The 18,227-nt window shown below is 41.6% G+C and overlaps 1 protein-coding gene across 2 annotated transcripts; it reads right to left on the bottom strand.

Moving 5' to 3' along the window:
- Nucleotides 1-5,417: 5,417 nt before the first annotated feature.
- Nucleotides 5,418-17,166, bottom strand: LOC120046716 (graves disease carrier protein homolog). 2 transcript variants are annotated; one of them, XM_038992161.1, is made up of 9 exons: nt 16,788-17,166; nt 16,232-16,366; nt 11,902-11,994; nt 11,441-11,638; nt 11,164-11,285; nt 10,971-11,037; nt 10,723-10,885; nt 10,469-10,537; nt 5,418-8,021 (listed from the first exon to the last, which is right to left on the bottom strand). In XM_038992161.1, exons 2-9 carry the CDS (start codon nt 16,326-16,328, stop codon nt 7,865-7,867), a joined length of 966 nt encoding a protein of 321 aa, XP_038848089.1. In that variant the 5' UTR covers nt 16,329-16,366; nt 16,788-17,166; the 3' UTR covers nt 5,418-7,864. The 2 variants fall into 2 exon arrangements, with proteins under 2 accessions (XP_038848089.1, XP_038848087.1); XM_038992159.1 differs by having other exon boundaries at nt 16,836-17,166.
- Between the last annotated feature and the right edge of the window lie 1,061 nt (nt 17,167-18,227).

Below are 18,227 nucleotides of genomic sequence, written 5' to 3'. Positions count from 1 at the left end.
CAAATAAAATGTTATTGGTCACATACACATGGTTAGCAGATGTTAATGCGAGTGTAGCAAAATGCTTGTGCTTCTAGTTCCGACCGTGCAGTAATATCTAACAAGTAATCTAACAATTCCTAACAATTTCCCAACTAACTTATACACACACAAGTGTAAAATAATGAATAAGAATATGTACAAATAAATATTTGGATGAACGATGGCAGAACGGCATAGGCAAGATGCAGTAGATGGTATAGAACACAGTATATACATATGAGATGAGTAATGTAGGGTATGTAAACATTATATAAGGTGGCATTGTTTAAAGTGACTAGTGATACATTTATTACATCCAATTTTTTATTATTAAAGTGGCTAGAGATTTGAGTCAGTATGTTGGCAGCAGCCTCTCAATATTAGCTGTTTAACAGTCTGATGGCCATGAGATTGAAAAACAGCTTCTGTTTCTCAATCCCAGCTTTGATGCACCTGCACTGACCTCGCCTTCTGGATGATAGCGGGGTGAACAGGCAGTGGCTCGGGTGGTTGTTGTCCTTGATGATCTTTTTGGCCTTCCTGTGACATCGGGTGGTGTAGGTGTCTTGGAGGGCAGGTAGTTTGCCCCCGGTGATGCGTTGTGCAGACCTCACTACCCTCTGGAGAGCCTTGCGGTTGTGGGCGGAGCAGTTACCATACCAGGCGGTGATACAGCCTGACAGGATGCTCTCGATTGTGCATCTGTTAAAGTTTGTGAGTGTTTCTGGTGACAAGCCAAATTTCTTCAGCCTCCTGAGGTTGAAGAGGCACTGTTGCGCCTTCTTCACCACGCTGTCTGTGTGGGTGGACCATTTCAGTTTGTCCGTGATGTGTACGCAGAGGAACTTAAAACTTCCCACCTTTTCCACTACTGTCCCGTCGATGTGGATGGGGGGGTGCTCCCTCTGCTGTTTCCTGAAGTCCACGATCATCTCCTTTGTTTTGTTGACGTTGAGTGTGAGGTTATTTTCCTGACACCATACTCCGAGGTGTTCATGTTGATGTTGAGGGAGGTGTTCATGTTGAGAGGTTGTTGTCCTGGCACCACACAGCCAGGTCTCTGACCTCCTCCCTGTAGGCCGTATCGTCGTTGTTGGTAATCAAGCCTACCACTGTGTCGTCTGCAAACTTGATGATTGAGTTGGAGGCGTGCATGGCCACACAGTCATGGGTGAACATGGAGTACAGGAAAGGGCTGAGAACGCACCCTTGTGGGGCCCGTGTTGAGGATCAACGGGGTGGAGATGTTGTTTCCTACCCTCACCACCTGGGGGCAGCCCATCAAAGTCCAGGACCCAGTTGCACAGGGCGCGGTTGAGACTCAGATTCTTAATGACGAGTTTGGAGGGTACTATGGTGTTAAATGCTGAGCTGTAGTCGATGAACAGCATTCTTACATAGGTATTCCTCCTGTCCAGGTGGGTTAGGGCAGTGTGCCATGTGATTGCGATTGTGAACCAGGGGTCTCTTCACAGTCCCCATGTCCAGAACAAATTCAAGAAAACGTACAATATTATATAGAGCCACGATTGCATGGAACTCCCTTTCATCTCATAGAGCTAGTAAACCGGGTTTAAATAAAATAAATAAAGCAACACCTCACAACGCCTCTCCCCCATCTGACTTAATTTGTGTGTATGTATGTACTGACATTTACAGTACCAGTCAAAAGTTTGGACACACCTACTCATTCAAGGGTTTTTCTTAATTTTTTCCTATAATGTAGAATAGTGAAGATGTCAAAACTATGAAATAACAGATATGGAATCATGTAGTAACCAAAAAAAGTGTTAAATCAAAATATATTTTAGATTCTTTCACCTTGATGACAGCTTTGCACATTCTTAGAATGCTTTTCCAACAGTCTTGAAGGAGTTCCCACATATGCTGAGCCCTTTTTGGCTGCTTTTCCTTCACTCTGCCGTCCAACTCATCCCAAACCATCTCAATTGGGTTGAGGTCGGATGAATGTGGAGGCCAGGTCATCGGATGCAGCACTCCATCACTCTTCTTGGTCAAATAGCCCTTACACAGCCTGGAGGTGTGTTTTAGGTCATTGTCTTGTTGAAAAACTAATGATGATAGTCCCACTAAGCCCAAACCAGATGGGATGGCATATCGCTGCAGAATGTTGTGGTAGCCATGCTGGTTAAGTGTGCCTTGAATTCGAAATAAATCACAGACAGTGTCACCAGCAAAGCACATCCACACATCACACCTCCTCCTCCATGCTTCACGGTGGGAACCCCACATGCGGAGATCATCCGTTCACCTACTCTGCGTTTCACAAAGACACGGTGGTTGGAACCAAAAATCGCAAATTTGGACTCATCAGACCAAAGGACAGACTTCCACCTGTCTAATGGCCATTGCTCGTGTTTCTTGGCCCAAGCAGGTCTCTTCTTCTTATTGGTGTCCTTTAGTAGTGGTTTCTTTGCAGCAATTCGACCACAAAGGCCTGATTCACACCATCTCATCTGAACAGTTGATGTTGAGATGTGTCTGTTACTTGAACTCTGAAGCATTTATTTGGGCTGCAATCATTTAACTCTAATGAACTTATTCTCTGCAACAGAGGTAACTCTGGGTTTTCCTTTCCTGTGGAGGTCCTCATGAGAGCCAGTTTCATCATAGCGCTTGATGGTTTTTGCGACTGCACTTGAAGAAACTTTGAAAGTTCTTGAAATTGTCCAGATTGACTGACCTTCATGTCTTAAAGTAATGATGGACTGTCATTTCTCTTTGCTTATCTGAGCTGTTCTTGCCATAATATGGACTTGGTCTTTTACCAAATTAGGCTATCTTCTGCACATCACCCCTACCTTGTCACAACTGATTGGCTCAAATGCATTAAGGAAAGAAATTCCACAAATTAACAAGGAACACCATTTAATTGAAATGCATTCTAGGTGACTACCTCATGAAGCTGGTTGAGAAAATGTCAAGAGTGTGCAAAGCTGTCATCAAGGCAAAGGTTGGCTACTACTACTGAAGAATCTCAAATATAAAATATATTTTGATTTGTTTAACACTTTTTTTTGGTTACTACATGATTCCATATGTTATTTCATAGTTGATGTCGTCACGATTATTCTACAATGTAGAAAATAGTAAAAATAAAATAAAACCCTGGAATGAGTAGGTGTCCAAACTTTTGACTGGTACTGTATGTGCAACTGATAGATGTGCACACACACCCACACATAATTATTTCATATTTTTTGGTGTTTTAAATTTTTTTATTTAATGTTTTATATATAAGTCTGTAATGTCTATGTTAAAGTTTTAAATGTACGTACATTGTAAAGTATTTTTCGTTATGTGTCGGACTCCAGGAAGACTGGCTGTCGTCGGCTAATGGGAATCTTAATAAAATCATAAATCTTTAACATTTTCAAATGAAAATCTTTCTCCCGTTTATACTGAACACAACCCTGGTTTCAGTCAACTATGCACTGTTGTGTAAAGTTTTCTAGCTCCAAAAGAACTAAACACCATAGAGGATAAAGTCTGAGCATCAATGATATGGGCTTAGAAGTGTAAGCAAAGGGCTGGGAGAAATCATAGGTAAACATAATCTCATAGGAGAGAGATGAGCATTGGGACAGGGCATTACTGCTCCAAAGAAAGTATGGTTTTACTTTTTTGTTATAGCACTGTAACATGTAAGTACTACCTCCCCCTTTGTCGCTTGGCATTCATGTATCCACCACCTGTGAAAGTTTGAGGGTGCATCTCAATAGTCTAGTGGCTTCCTCTCCTCTCCTTCATCTGCACTGATCTGAAAACACAGGATGGGTGAAAGCAATATGTAAAGCTGCCTATAGTGTTTTCCCTCACTACACAGACTAGCCAGCCAAGTAGAAAAAGTAGCCATCCCTGGCCGAACGAGCTCCATTTTGGTGGCCTCTGGTACATTCTAATGCCTTGATTACATCTCAAATACACAGCCAAATGATTGAATACTTTTTCGAGTATACATCCCAGATTGGGAAAATTAATTGTGGTATTGTGTAGAAAGACATGACTTTACAATTTAAATTACTGAAAATGTGTGAATTCAGTGTATTGTTAGTTGTTTTGGATATTTTCTAGGCCTATATGATCAGGACTATTTTCTAAGTGGCAAACATTAAAACCTTTAACATTAAACCTGTCTTCCCTTAAGATTAAAGTTGTATTTACAGTTTTACTGCAATATATAAATTGCCAGAATGTTTGTTGTTCAAGATAAAGTAAATAAGGCATTATCTTGAAAAATAAATTTAAATAGAAAAAAATAAAAGGGTTATATCAGTCAAGTATTATATATTTCTGATTTTACAGAAATTAATTACAAAGTAAAATTAGCATATTTAGAACAAAATGAGGCTCTCGCTCCACTACCTATTGTTCCTGCAGCAAGGATTCACCTTTTTCTCTGACTTTTTTTTTTTTTAATACCAGTATGCAAAAGAGGGAGCCAAATTAAACAGTTCTCTCACTGATGCGATTCGGTACATTGACTAGTCACACTCAATTTTGCGCCACTATCTGGAAAGTCCCGACATGGACTTAATTTCCTAGGAAAATACAAACGAGATCTTTGGATAACTTGTCCAGGAGCGATACCATGAACATATAACTACGTTGTTTGATTTATTAATTCCAAAGGGATATAGGAGATCACTTTTATTCAGTCAGTTTGACACGTTTTATAAACTAGTCAACATTTTCTGTTCGGTCGTCAATCAAAGCACAGTAAATAGCCTATGCGTCACGATTACGTGGCTGGCTATAGGAAACACACAAAATAAAACAAATGTGCAAGAAAACAATAATTAGGCTCAGTGGATTTCGACTCATCGTTACCACGATGAAGGCGCATCTTGCTATCTGTAAAGAAATTTGACTTCAAACCAACTACAGCGCACACAAATCCCACAGGTACCTGGAGGTGAGACAGACAGCAGATTGTCAAACCAGCAGTGTTTCCCGGTCATCGCTCACATTGTGACTGACAAGCGCCTGTCCTATCAATATTGTTCATTCTTGCGCAGCGTTTCCCAAACTCGGTCCTGGGGGACGTTTTGGTTTTTGCCCCTGCACTACACAGCAGATGAAATAATCAAAGCTTAATGATTTGTTTATTATTTGAATCAGCTGTGCAGTGCAAAAAAACTAAATGTTTTTGACAGAGTTCGGGCAACACTGTTCTAGTGGGAGAGGGCTCAACAGACTTTTCTGAATAGCGAATTTAAACTTTTATAAATCAAAAGTAGTTCATTTTTAAAGTGGAATAAGTCTGGGAAAACAATGTGCCTACCAGGAAGTAGCTTTTACCTATCCAGCTCGTTCAGTGCAGGTGACGGAAAGTACAGTAGATTGGGAAAGGAAGTGACTTGAGACCAGTGAGATGTGCATTATGATTCTTATGACTTCCTTACATCATTTTGCTAAACAAGAGAAGAACAGGGCATATTGTCACGAAGCACTAGTACTGACATCAGGTCCCCCTCTTATTCATTATGATTGAAAAGGCAAAACTGACACTTCATGAATACGGGTACAGAACACAGATGCTGCACAATGTACATTCAAACCAAGAGGAAAATGACATATCCAAAGTCATCATGATGATACATGGACAGATCAGAATACATACGTCGCTGTAGTAGTGGTTATGAAGGCTTCAGCATGGTAATGTATGTCTAGTTACATGCAGGGCAGGCTACAGATGATTGTTGTCGGTAAACTTATTACTGACTCATTGTGGACACCTTGTGGCCACACAGTCACACTACACTTTCATAAATTAACACAAAAAAGCCAAAGGCTCCAAAGTGCTAGTTTTTTCCCCCCTTGAAGTACTTAACTCAGGTTTCCATTTGGGTGCTTAAACTATATAGCAACTCTTACATAGGATACATTATATAGCATATATTTTAATACTAGTGTCTAGATCTTGATCAGTAGCTGACAAATGCTTTCTACACCCCGTGACACACACCTGAACACAGGGAAATGTAGGCAAGAGGTAAAGAAAACACAACATGTTAAAACCACCACTGTCAGTCCTCAGTTCATTGTCATCTCACAGGAACAATATCAAAATCATCCAAACGGAATATCTGGGAAAGCAGGGCATTTTGGGAAAGTTGAGTTTTGCAACCCTGCTAGACTCTTTCCTCAACAGAAATCTATCATTTCAAAATCCTCTTCAGGTAGGTACACACCATCATTAGCCTGAGGACATGACTGTTTCTGCACGCTACACCACTGCCTTGTACCCAACGTTAGCCTACATTGTTACGTCGTAGCCAATGACAAGCTGGCCTGGTTAAAGTAAAAACTGACTAGCAGCCATGGTTATGTCCAAGATGACACCCTTTTCCCTATATAGTGCAATACTTTAGGCCAGAGCCTGACTAGTGCACTATATAGGGAATAGGTTGGCATTTCAGACACTATGTGTTCTATGTCTCTGTTGCAATTAGATATATAGATAGATATCTATCTATATAGATCTGTTGGTTATACGGGTAAAAGATTGGCAAAGTGCACAGAGGCTTTGTGGATAGGAACACAATACATAAATAGCAACTTGTATACAACAAGGCATTGGACCCCAAACCTGCACAGTAGAGAAGAGACTTACTACACACTAAACCCTGAATGGACATAAACACACGTCAATACCAAAGACAACACTCCTACAGATACACACCTGTTATATCTGTTAAACTGCATGGGGCAAACCTGTTTCAATGTCTGACAATAAGACTTTTTGGAGACCATCAAAATAATACAATTTGATGTTCAGTTTTGAACAAACTGAATGTGATGTTTTGGGATTTTATCCTTTGGATTCTACTAAACTCAGGACGCTCATAAAGCACAGTTCTGTGTTAAACACAAGCTTGGGGAGAGTGTTCTTAATTCTCATAAAATGTAGGAGTTGTCCTATAACTCTTATAAAAACAGACATATTACACATTTAAATCCTTGTTTCATTATTTTATGTGTCTAGGTTTGTACTCACAAGTGTCAGGTAGGTACATGAGGAAAAGAAGACCTCCGATTATGTTAAGGCAGATTGCCCGGTGTGACTTTCCTCTCCGTTATTGTCTGTGTGACTTCTTAGGTAGGGTGGGAGGCAGTGTACAGAATTGGGTTGCTATGGCATTACCAACGACAGTTGTTAGGGGTTCATTGCACATAGCCACCCATCGAAGCAGAGGGAGTCATTGTCCATAGGTATCCATGGCAATAGTTGCCGGGGTGTTGTCCACAGCCACAGGTTGGGCGGTTTTAGAACGACATTATAAGAGGGAGAGAATCACAAAAGCAGGAGCTGAGAACAGACGGGGGCACTGGATTGGCACTGCCAGTTGTTTGAGGCATTGCCATGGGGCCCAGTGCCTTCATCTGCTTTCTGACTGGGGCAAAGAGCGACTGGGCTCAGCATGGCTCCAGTGGCTGAGCCCCAATGGCCTCCTCTGGTAGCAGGGTTCAATACCTCCAAGCAGATGCCGACCTCCTTAAAACAGAAAAGGTTTACTAGGGTAAATTAACACATCTAATAAGGAATATTCAGGGCACTGAAAGACGTTCAGAAAAATGTTGTCCAATTAATAGTTCCCCGGTCAGTTTGTGTTGAGACGCAGGGAGTTTCTAAGGAAGTTCTTAAACATTTCAGAATGTATAGCCCCAGTGAATGCTCTCGGTCAGGCTGTTTTGAGATAGACCGCTACGAGAGATCTTTCTCTCTCTAAACGTTTCAGAGTGTTTAGCCTTAGTGAACGTGCCCCAATCCAGCTATGCAGAGATGAAGGGTGGAGTTGGATGGATGGGGAGGGAGCAGCTAGTTGAGGTGGAGGGTTTGCTTCATGAACTCATAGGTGGTGAAGGCCACAGCCTGAGAGGGCACACAGCGGATGTAGTTGAGAGACAGCCCTCTGTACAGACCCTTCTTCATCCCATACTGACTGTACACATACTTCAGAGTCTTGGTCAGGGTACTGTAGAGGGAGACAAGTAGGAAGACAAAGTTACTCTTTATTTTACAGTGCGGGGCTTACCAGGTACTTATCTATTACATTGTAATATGTTAATCCATAATAATAACATTTTGCCCCTCCCCCCAAAAAATATATTTGTTAAATATGTTCAGAATAGGTTATTCTGCCAGTGCCAGTCTGTTTCGGCATTCTACACCTCAAAGACAGAGCTGCTTAATACAGACACAGTACACAGGCTCGGGACTGACATCTAAAACACAAGCTCTCATTGTATGGAGTAGAACATAGTAACTCAGTCTTACTCTAAGTGAGTAGTCTGTTCTTGCCCTGACAACCCAGAGGTTGTCCACCTCTAGAAAATCATTATTACGAGGATAAATTCTAGAAGCATAGTGTCAGGTGGTGAAGTATTTCTACTGCCACTGTGAAGCAGGCAAACTTTGAAAGGCATGCCTGATACACAGCTGTAGTCTTCTGGAAGACCAACCAGGCCTTAGGACTCAATAATACCCTACACTCCACAAAACTCGTATACCTAAGTGATTTTTCTAAGTATTCAAACAGGGTCCAGGGTAGTGTTGGGCAGTATCCAGAGTTCCATACATTCATACCGTTCCTGTACCATAATGGGCTATGCGGTATAACCAGCAGTGCACACAAGGGGTGTTTTCCCCCAAAATAAAACAAATAAATATAGACCAGTCAAAAGTTTGGATACACCTACTCATTTCCATGTTTTTCTTTATTTTTACTATTTTCTACATTGTAGAATAATAGTGACGACATCAAAACTATGAAATAACACATACGGAATCAGAGTGAAGTATTCACACCCCTGAGTCAATACTTTGTAGAAGCACCTTTGGCAGTGATTACAGCTGTAAGTATTTCTGGGTAAGTCTCTAAGAGCTTTCCACACCTGGATTGTGCAACATTTGCCCATTATTCTTTTCAAATTTCTTCAATCTCTTGTCAAATTGGTTGTTGGTCATTGCTAGAAAACCGTTTTCAGGTCTTTCAGATTACAAGCATACCATAACATGATGCTGCCACCACTGTTCTTGAAAATATGGAGAGTGGTACTCAGTAATGAGTTGTATTTGCACCAAACATAACACTTTGTATTTAGGAAAAACATTTCTTTGCCACATTTTTTTCAGTATTACTTTAGTGCCTTGTTGCAAACAGGATGCATGTTTTGAAACATTTTTATTCTGTACAGGTCTCCTTCTTTTCACTCTGTCAATTAGGTTACTATTGTGGAGTAAGTACAATGTGTTGTTGACACATCCTCAGTCTTCTATCACAGCCATTAAAGTCTGTAAATGTTTTAAAGTCAATATCGGCCTCATGGTGAAATCCCTGAGTGGTTTCCTTCCTCTCCGGCAACTGAGTTAGGACACCTTTATCTTTGTAGTGACTCGGTCTATTTATTTACCATCCAAAGTGTAATTAATAACTTCACCATGCGCAACGGGATATTCAATGTCTGCTTTACCCATCTACCAATAGGTGCCCTTCTTTGTGAGACATTGGAAAACTTCCCTGGTCTTTGTGGTTGAATCTATGTTTGATATTCACTACTCAACTGAGGTACTTTACAGATAATTGTATGTATGGGGTACAGAGATGAGGTAGTCATTCAAAAATCATGTTAAACACTATTATTGCACAAAGAGGGAGTCCAAGCTATTTACTATGTGACTTGTAAAGCACATTTTTACTCTTGAACCTTAGTCCTGAACACAACAAAATGTGGAAAAAGTCAAGGTGCATGAATACTTTCTGAAGGCACTAGCAAAGTACTAGTGAATTCCCAAAGCGGACGCTAGCTAAATGCTAACAAGATCAAGCGAATATAATGTGATTTCAAGGACAAAGAACCCAGCTCATACAACTATCTCAAAAGGCTACTCACACTTGATCCAGGAGGGGATGATTGTCTCCGCTGTAACCAAGAAGCAAGATCTTGCAAGCTAGCCACCTATAGCTAGCAAGTTAGCAAACCAAATGCATGGCTGAAACCCTGACTGGAGAATTAGATAGTTAACATAGTTATAAGATATTTTGCTGGCAAATATTAGTAGTGAATTTCAAGTGTAACTTGATCACCTCTCTTCTGCTGAACAACAGTGGATCATCACATCACAAAACTTCCATTTGCTCCATGTAGCTCTTTGTAGACAAACATACCATGCGACTGGTTCAATTGACATTATGAATAAAAATGTAAATAATAGAAATTGGGGAGGGTATTGAAAATCATACAGCTATTTCAAAGTACCCCAGTATACTGTATATCCATTACACCCCCTAAGTCTAGTCCAGGGTCTTTTTGCCTTTTAGAATTGGATTATATGGAAAGGGAAACCTGATCCTAGATCAGCACTTCATTTTGTAATAGGAGCTCTGGGTTTGGAGAGGAAGGGGTAAATGGTGCCACTTACAGACATTTGTCAGAATCAGGAAGCACCACTCCTAACTGCATCCTTCTCCTGGCAACATCCAGAGGATAGCTGGGAGAGGAGACGGGGAAGAGAAGGGGGGGACAGAGAGAGAAAGAGAGTGCAAATGAGTTAACCAACCAAATCGATCAACCAACCAATTAACCACCCCTCCACAGAGCAGTTGACGTAGGTCTTTAAAATCCAATGAATCCATCAGTCAAACACCCAATCAATCAGTCAATCAATCAACCTACGAAATGGTCTGTGCGATAGCTCCAGCCATCCCTCCACAGAGCAGGTTGACATGGGTCTTCAGCACCATCACCTCTGGGTTGTCTGAGGACGGTCGCCCCAGTAGCTCTGGGAAGTGGGCCAGACCTAGACTCTTCAACGTGCCGAAGGTAAAGAACGAGAACCCTGGAAGATGAGGGCAGAAGAAATGAGACCCACAAAACTCAACAGAAAGTTCTTGACAACACTGTATGTGTGTGTATATGTTCACCTGCGTATGGAGCCATGCCTATAAGGGTTGGGATGAGACCTTTGTAGAAGCCAGGGATGCCTCCTTCCTTTAAAAAGAGAACACCAACAGCTGAGCCTCAACTCAAGATAAACACAAACACAGGAGGGAAACTTGCACACCGCTCTCAAATTACAGGTATAATTTTAAACTGAGAGGAACAAATAAAAGGCACCTTTAGGTATATAGTCTGGAAGGCATTTCCAATGCCTGTGTAGCGATGGTGTCCTTTCACCTGGTATGCCAAACGGGCTCTGATCACATCCAGAGGGTACGTACATATCACTGCTGTCATCCCTAAGCAACAACAACAACATGGTCAGATAAAATATACTTAACTGTTGTTGTATCTACTGTGGAAACTATTGTTGTTGAAAAATAATCAGGAAGTATCTTCTCTGCATTATACAGGCCTATTCTCTTTTTTGGATTCTTCCCACTGATCCTCTCACCTGCCATAGAACCGGCCATTAGCCTGTGGATGTGTCCAGAGATGCCCAGCTGTTTACTGAGGATCTTCTTGTATTTGTCGAAGGCCATGAACTGGATGGCTCCGTAGGGGAATATCCTGACCATCATAGCCCCATTGCCTTTATACAGCCCCAGGTAACCCTCCTTCTTTGGCACAGCACGGAGAGTGGCTACCACTCCTACAGGAGAGAGGAGAGATGGAGGGAGGGGAGAGAGAGCAAAGGACAAAAAGAAGAAAGATCAGTGTGATGTCATTGCCTAGTTTCCGGTGCCATCTGGTGTAAGATAAAACATCTCCGATTAATTAAACGGGACATGATACAACATTTACATGGGAGGGGGAATACATCAGTGGCACTGACAAACCAATTGACAACCAACAGACAAGTTTACAGGAAGAGAAACACTCCATTTCAGAACAGCAGAGTTATCCAAACCTTACCCAGATCTTTGTAGTGGGGGCTATGGGCTTGCAGTAAGATCTTTACTCTGTCCAGAGGAGCGATGGTGGACTTGGCACAGCATCCAGCTACACCTAAACACACCCAGAGAGATACAGACACCCACAACATGAGCATCTCTGAGCTTGACTGAGTATAATAAACATTAAATTAATCTCCGTGCTGTGCCAAATCTGTTAGATGCATGTTTGCTCAAACCGGAATCGAGACGCGTTAGTTTGAATTAGTACATATTACACTGAACAACATTTGCACAAAAAGCTTTTCTCTCTCAAATTTTGTGCACAAATTTGTTTACATCCCTGTTAGTGGGCATTTATCCTTAGCCAAGATAATCCATCCACTTGACAGGTGTGGCATATCAAGAAGATGATTAAAAAGCATGATCATTACACAGGTGCACCTTGTACTGGGGACAATAAAAGGCTACTCTAAAATGTGCAGTTTTATCACACAACACAATGCCACTGATGTCTCAAGTTGAGGGAGCGTTCAATTGGCATGCTGACTGCAGGAATGCCCACCAGAGCTATTGCCACATAGTTTTATGGTAGAAAAATCAACATTAAATTGTCTCCAATGATGTTTTAGAGAATTTGGCAGTAAGTTCAACTGGCCTCACAACAACAGACCACGTGTAACCACGCCAGCCCAGGACCTCCACATCTGGTTTCTTCACTTGCGGGATCGTCTGAGGGGGGGTGCTGAGGAGTATTTCTGTCTGTAATAAAGCCCTTGTGGGGAAAAACGTATTCTGATTGGCTGGGCCAGGATCACCAGCGGGTGGGCCAGACAGCCAAGTGGGTGGGCTTATGCCCTCCAAGGCCCACCCACGGCTGCAACCCTGCCCAGTCATGTGAAATCCATAGATTAGGGCCGAATGAATGTATTTTAATGAACCGTAACTCAGTAAAATCTTTGAAATTTTTGCATGTATATTTATATTCACTATAGATCACTTTGGACTTGTCATGAAGTTTCTGGTCATGGATCAAGTTGGCCCATGAAATTGATAGTGGATCTAAATGTTTTTCCTTAAGCCTGGACTATCGGACCACGATCTTATTACGTTTCCAATCGCAACAAATAATTTAGTTGGACACCAACCAAGGACTATCAAAAGCTGCGCTGTAAATTCTCTGAAAACAGTAGTTAAGATGGAGAGAAGTCTGTCCATAATAAAGCGCTGCTCTGCCTTTTAGTTGTGTGGCACCTGGACTACTGTTCAGTCGTATGGCCAGGTGCCACAAAGAGGGACCTCGGCAATAGGCTCAGAACAAGGCAGCACGGCTGGCCCTAAATGTACAGGGACAGCTAACATTAATAATATGCATGTCAATCTCTCATGGCTCAAAGTGGAGGAGAGATTGACTTCATCACTACTTGTTTTTGTAAGAAGTGTTGACATGCTGAATGTACCGAGCTGTCTGTTTAAACTACTAGAACACAGCTCAGACACCCATTCATACTGCTAGGACCCCAGATCAATGGAAACACTCAAGTGTTTTACAGCAAATTTCCTCCAATTCTACACATTTTGCCATAGGGTGGAGCAAAACTTTTGCATTTTTGAATATGATATCTGAGTGAGGCTGACTAACAAAATCAAGTGGGGCCCCCCTGGCCGGTAATTCGACCATGATTATTATAACGTTTACATACAGTGCTAGATAACAGGAACCTGAGTTCACAAATAACAAAAAAAGTATACTTATTTTATTTAACAAAGTTATGAAACACTCAATCCCCTGTGTGAAAAAACAATTTCCCCCTTATACTCAAAAACTGGTTGTGCCATCTTTAGCTGCAATGACAGCAAACAAATGCTTCCTATAGTTGTTGATCAGTCTCTCACATCGCTGTGGATGAATTTTGGCCCACTCTTGCATGCAGAACTGCTTTAACTTAGTGACATTTGTGAGTTTTCCAAGTATAACACTATCACAACACTATTTCATTTAGACTTCATTGTGTGTTTTGGAGCATTGTCTTGCTGCATGACCCAGCTGTGCTACAGCTTCAGCTCACAGACGCCTGGCCTGACATTCTCCTGTAGAATTATCTGATAATAGAAGGAACTATGAATTCTGCTCTTTAAGGCAAGTCATCCAGGACGTGAGGCCAAAAAGTTGACTCAAGTTTGTCAAAAAGCACCTGGAAGCATCTGGATGATCACCAAGACTCTTGGAAGAAAGTTCTATGGTCAAATGAGTCAAAGGTCTCACTATTTGGATGACAAGGGGCCCATTATGCCTGCCGAAAACCAAACACTGCATTCCACAGTAAGAACCTTACACCAACAGTCAAGCATGGTGGTGGTAGTGTGATGGTTTGGGGATGCTTTGCTGCCTCAGGAGCAGGACGACTTCCACTTCCGACAGAGTATTTTGTGTAGATCGTTGACAAAAAAATGATACTTAAATCAAAAAAATGTAATCCCACCATGTAACATAACAAAATGTGAAAAAAGTTAAGGGGTGTAAATACTTTATGAAGGCTACAACCTTCTCTGTCTGTTGTAATGGATATTGCAGTTGCACAAGCAGGATGCAGTCCCTACACGTTTGACACATTTTGTGTGATGATGTAAGATCATCTTTATAGCTGCTGCCATATATTAGTTCCTGAAAAAAGAACACTACTTGACTGCCTGTCTGCCTAAAAAGAGTCTGACAATTGGCAAGTTCGTTGTGCGTCGCCCTGTGCCATAGTTATGCCATATATGCTGATATCGTGGCGAGAGTAAATAGCTGCATGTAACTCAGCAGCTAAGAAGAAAATGTAATCACTAGACTGCCTGTTTGTGTCGTACTTATGTTTGTAATACTGACAACAAAGTTTGTAAGAACTCCTGAAAATATAACATGAAATAGTGCCTATGCTTACTGAGGCATGGAATGCAATAGGTCGAACAGTTGTGTGTACAACATGAAGTTTGTAGGCTACATCAGTGACCAGACAAAAACGATCAAGGAGGTGGTAGCGGCTGTGGAGCACTCAGCACTGCATCTAAGTAGGCACCGGAGTGGGAAATCGGCCAAGTAAAAATAAAAATCCTACACATGAACAGAAATATCCATATTTTTAGTCTGGGCAAATTGAGATAGAGAAACTCTGTATCCATAGCCACTCCATATAATTTAACAGTTCCATTTCACGTCATGCTGTTGTAACCGGTGTGAAATGGCTAGCTAGTTAGCGAGGTGCGTGCTAATAGCGTTTCAATCGGTGACGTCACTCGCTCTGAGACCTTGAAGTAGTTGTTCCCCTTGCTCTGCAAGGGCTGCGGCTTTTGTGGAGCGATGGGTAACGATGCTTCATGGGAGGCAGTTGTAGATGTGTGCAGAGGGTCCCTGGTTTGAGCCCAGGTAGGGGCGAGGAGAGGGACGGAAGCTATACTGTTACACTGTTCAAATAAAGAATTATAATATACCGGCTTGACGCAGTTATTTACTCCAGGAAAAGGGAGTGGGTTTTGTCAGGAAATATCTGTGAATCTTCATAACCCTGTTCCAGTTATTCAACCTTAGACTGTACCTATTTCTTTTCTGGATCTCTGGTGAGGTTAAACCATTATTTTAAATCAGGGATTGGCTGCTGGCGGCCCACGGAAGGCCCTCTGACAACTCAGTCGGGGTTTCCACATACTGATGCAAGTAAGAATAGTAGAATACACAGGGTGCAATTTTGACATTTGGTTGTGCAACAGCAGTTTCTCTCTTGTTATGTCAGTCACTGATAGTCACTCAATTAGCCCATGTCAGCTAACCTTTTTTAGATTGGTAAATTAGTCTAGTGGCCAGCTATCTAAACTTAGTATTCATGGTTGAATAATCGGCCGAGGGGCCCACATTGATTTTGTTAGTCAGTCTCACTCAGATATAATATTAAAAACTGCAAACATTTCTCTCCACTCTATGGCAAAATGTGTAGGATTACAGGAAATTAGCTGTAAAACAGCCAATTTTCCTCTCCAACACATGTTGAAATGTGTAGAATTTCAGAAAACTTGCTTTAAAAATCCAAAATTGTCTCTATGCACCATGGCAAAATGTCTAGAATTGCACAACATTAACAAAAACAAAAAAATCTCTTCCTTCAAGAGGGGGGCTGCTAAAATGTTTTGCTCTCGATGTGGTGGTGTTGCCCATCCCTGATTTAGATTATAGTAGTCCGTTATTGCTGGACAAAAAGCCTGCACGCCATGCAGCTCATCAGAACCAGGGTTTGTGTCACTGGATGTGTACTACTATATGTTCTGTATTGCATTTCTGTATTATAATCACTAGTTAAGTCTGCAGCCACACTTACCTCCAGCTACGAATGAGCGGACAAAGTGATAGTCCCCCTGAGAGTGGTTGGGGATTGCAGGACGACCAGGGGTGGAGACTGCAGCCTCAGTTGCCATGATGTGTGTGTTCAATCAGGACCCTAATGCATCCATAACTATGGAAAGAATAAAAAACAACAGATATATAATTACCTTTTCACCCACAATTAAAAAGGATATCACTCGACATCACAATTGGACAGCCAATAAGACATTATTGCCTTGCCGGGGAGGCACATAATGATGATGAGGCATAACATTGTATGTAACGTTAACGTCAGTTGATCACTGAAACAAAGTATAAATCAAGACATGGTGTGGTTTGGCTAGCTAAGTAACTACTAGCCGGCTAGTCACGTATCAAAACAAAACTAGCACTAGTAGCTAGTAGTAACTGTCATTGAACGTAGCTAACGTTAGCTATCACTGAAGTCGACCTTACCGTTATCGTGTTACAGTTAGCAGATTAACTTTAACTAGCTAGCTAAATACAATTTTCAATCCCCCATTGAATGGACTGTTCAAACAGTTACTCACAGTTCAATCGACTGTTGCTGTATTGATAACGTATATTAGCCATCTTACCCGCTGCAAGGTCAACACTGTCAGATGAACGAACGTTGCACAATGGAGCTAGCGGGCGCGTTAGCATTTGCAGGCAGCCTCAGGCCCTTCCGGATTCCCCAAGTAAACAAACATGCTTAGCGGGCGCTCGCGGAGACAACTTCACCGAGCGACAAGTCTGTGAGTTCAGTTTTCGGTCCCTGTTTTTGAGAGTCATCCGTAGCTAATTAATAGCCAAAAGTTATTAGAAAAACAGCAACAAAACCAGTTTGCTACCTGGGTTAAATGTATGAAGGGTGAAGGCACGTGTTTTTACGATCACCAACCACTAGTGCCCTTCATCGTGCACAGATCGAGAGTTGCACCGGCGCATGTCAATGACGTCACTGATCAAATAAAATAAAAGTGCACAATAAAACCATAAACGTGTCAATTAATAATAACATGTCAACTACTGCCCAAACACTTTATCATTTGCTAAATATCGGGTCATATAGCACTTGTGTGGAGCAGGTTAGTGTTTTTAAAGGTGTTATTATTACACAGTTGTAAAACAGTTATTAACTTTAATACAGACTATGAAGCAGAACATCAGCTTGTTTAAGGGTTGTCTAGGGTTTGAAGTAGTTTGATAGAAGTTTGATACTTATACTAATTAGAGAAAGTGGACAAACGTGAATTCCATTCCATGTTTTCCCGATAACTCTTTACTCCAGAGCTGAGATGACTCGAGACCATAGGTTGCATCTGGGAGAGGAGGGAGAGAGGGCTGCCCTGAAGGGATTGACACAAGAAGGATTTACGCTTTAAATTGTGTTGTATCCAGTATGGCTACATGCATGTGTTACACTATCAAAAGCCGCTTGATATAAACAGTATTGCTAGATTGTGTCAATGTATCAGTGTGGTAAAGAAGAACCAGACATATTTTCCGAGGGAAACCAATACAATGATCGTCAGTGTCTAACAGGAGTGGAGTATTATTAGCGATTCAGACAGTGCAACTGTCTCTGGTATGTAAAATATTTGAGCTGCCTTTTAAAGTCATCGTGTAAATAAAATCCACACCAACATCACGTAATTAGGCTATGTTCTTGGTGACATTCACGATTAGCTTAGTCAGCCATCCAATGCCACGAGTGTCAAATACTCGATATTTTTCAGACATTCGGTCAACTGCAAGAAAATCTACTCGATCTAATCTACTCAAGCTGGTTACAACATTGTCATTACGCTTCCGTCCGAAACTCGTGCGGAAAAGAACTAGCCAGCTAGCCAGGTCCGGTGCCGTGTAGCAACCTATACTTTTTAAAGAGCTTCACCTCTGCGTTTTAACTGTTAAAGGACTTAGCTTAATTAGAAAATAAATACCACCGCCAGACGGAAGTAGGATCTTTAGCATATATATTGATG

This window comes from Salvelinus namaycush, chromosome 4 (assembly GCF_016432855.1).
Source record: "Salvelinus namaycush isolate Seneca chromosome 4, SaNama_1.0, whole genome shotgun sequence".
Lineage (NCBI taxonomy): Eukaryota > Metazoa > Chordata > Actinopteri > Salmoniformes > Salmonidae > Salvelinus > Salvelinus namaycush.
Note: the sequence above shows the minus strand (reverse complement) of the source record. Positions and strands in the feature narration are given on the sequence as shown.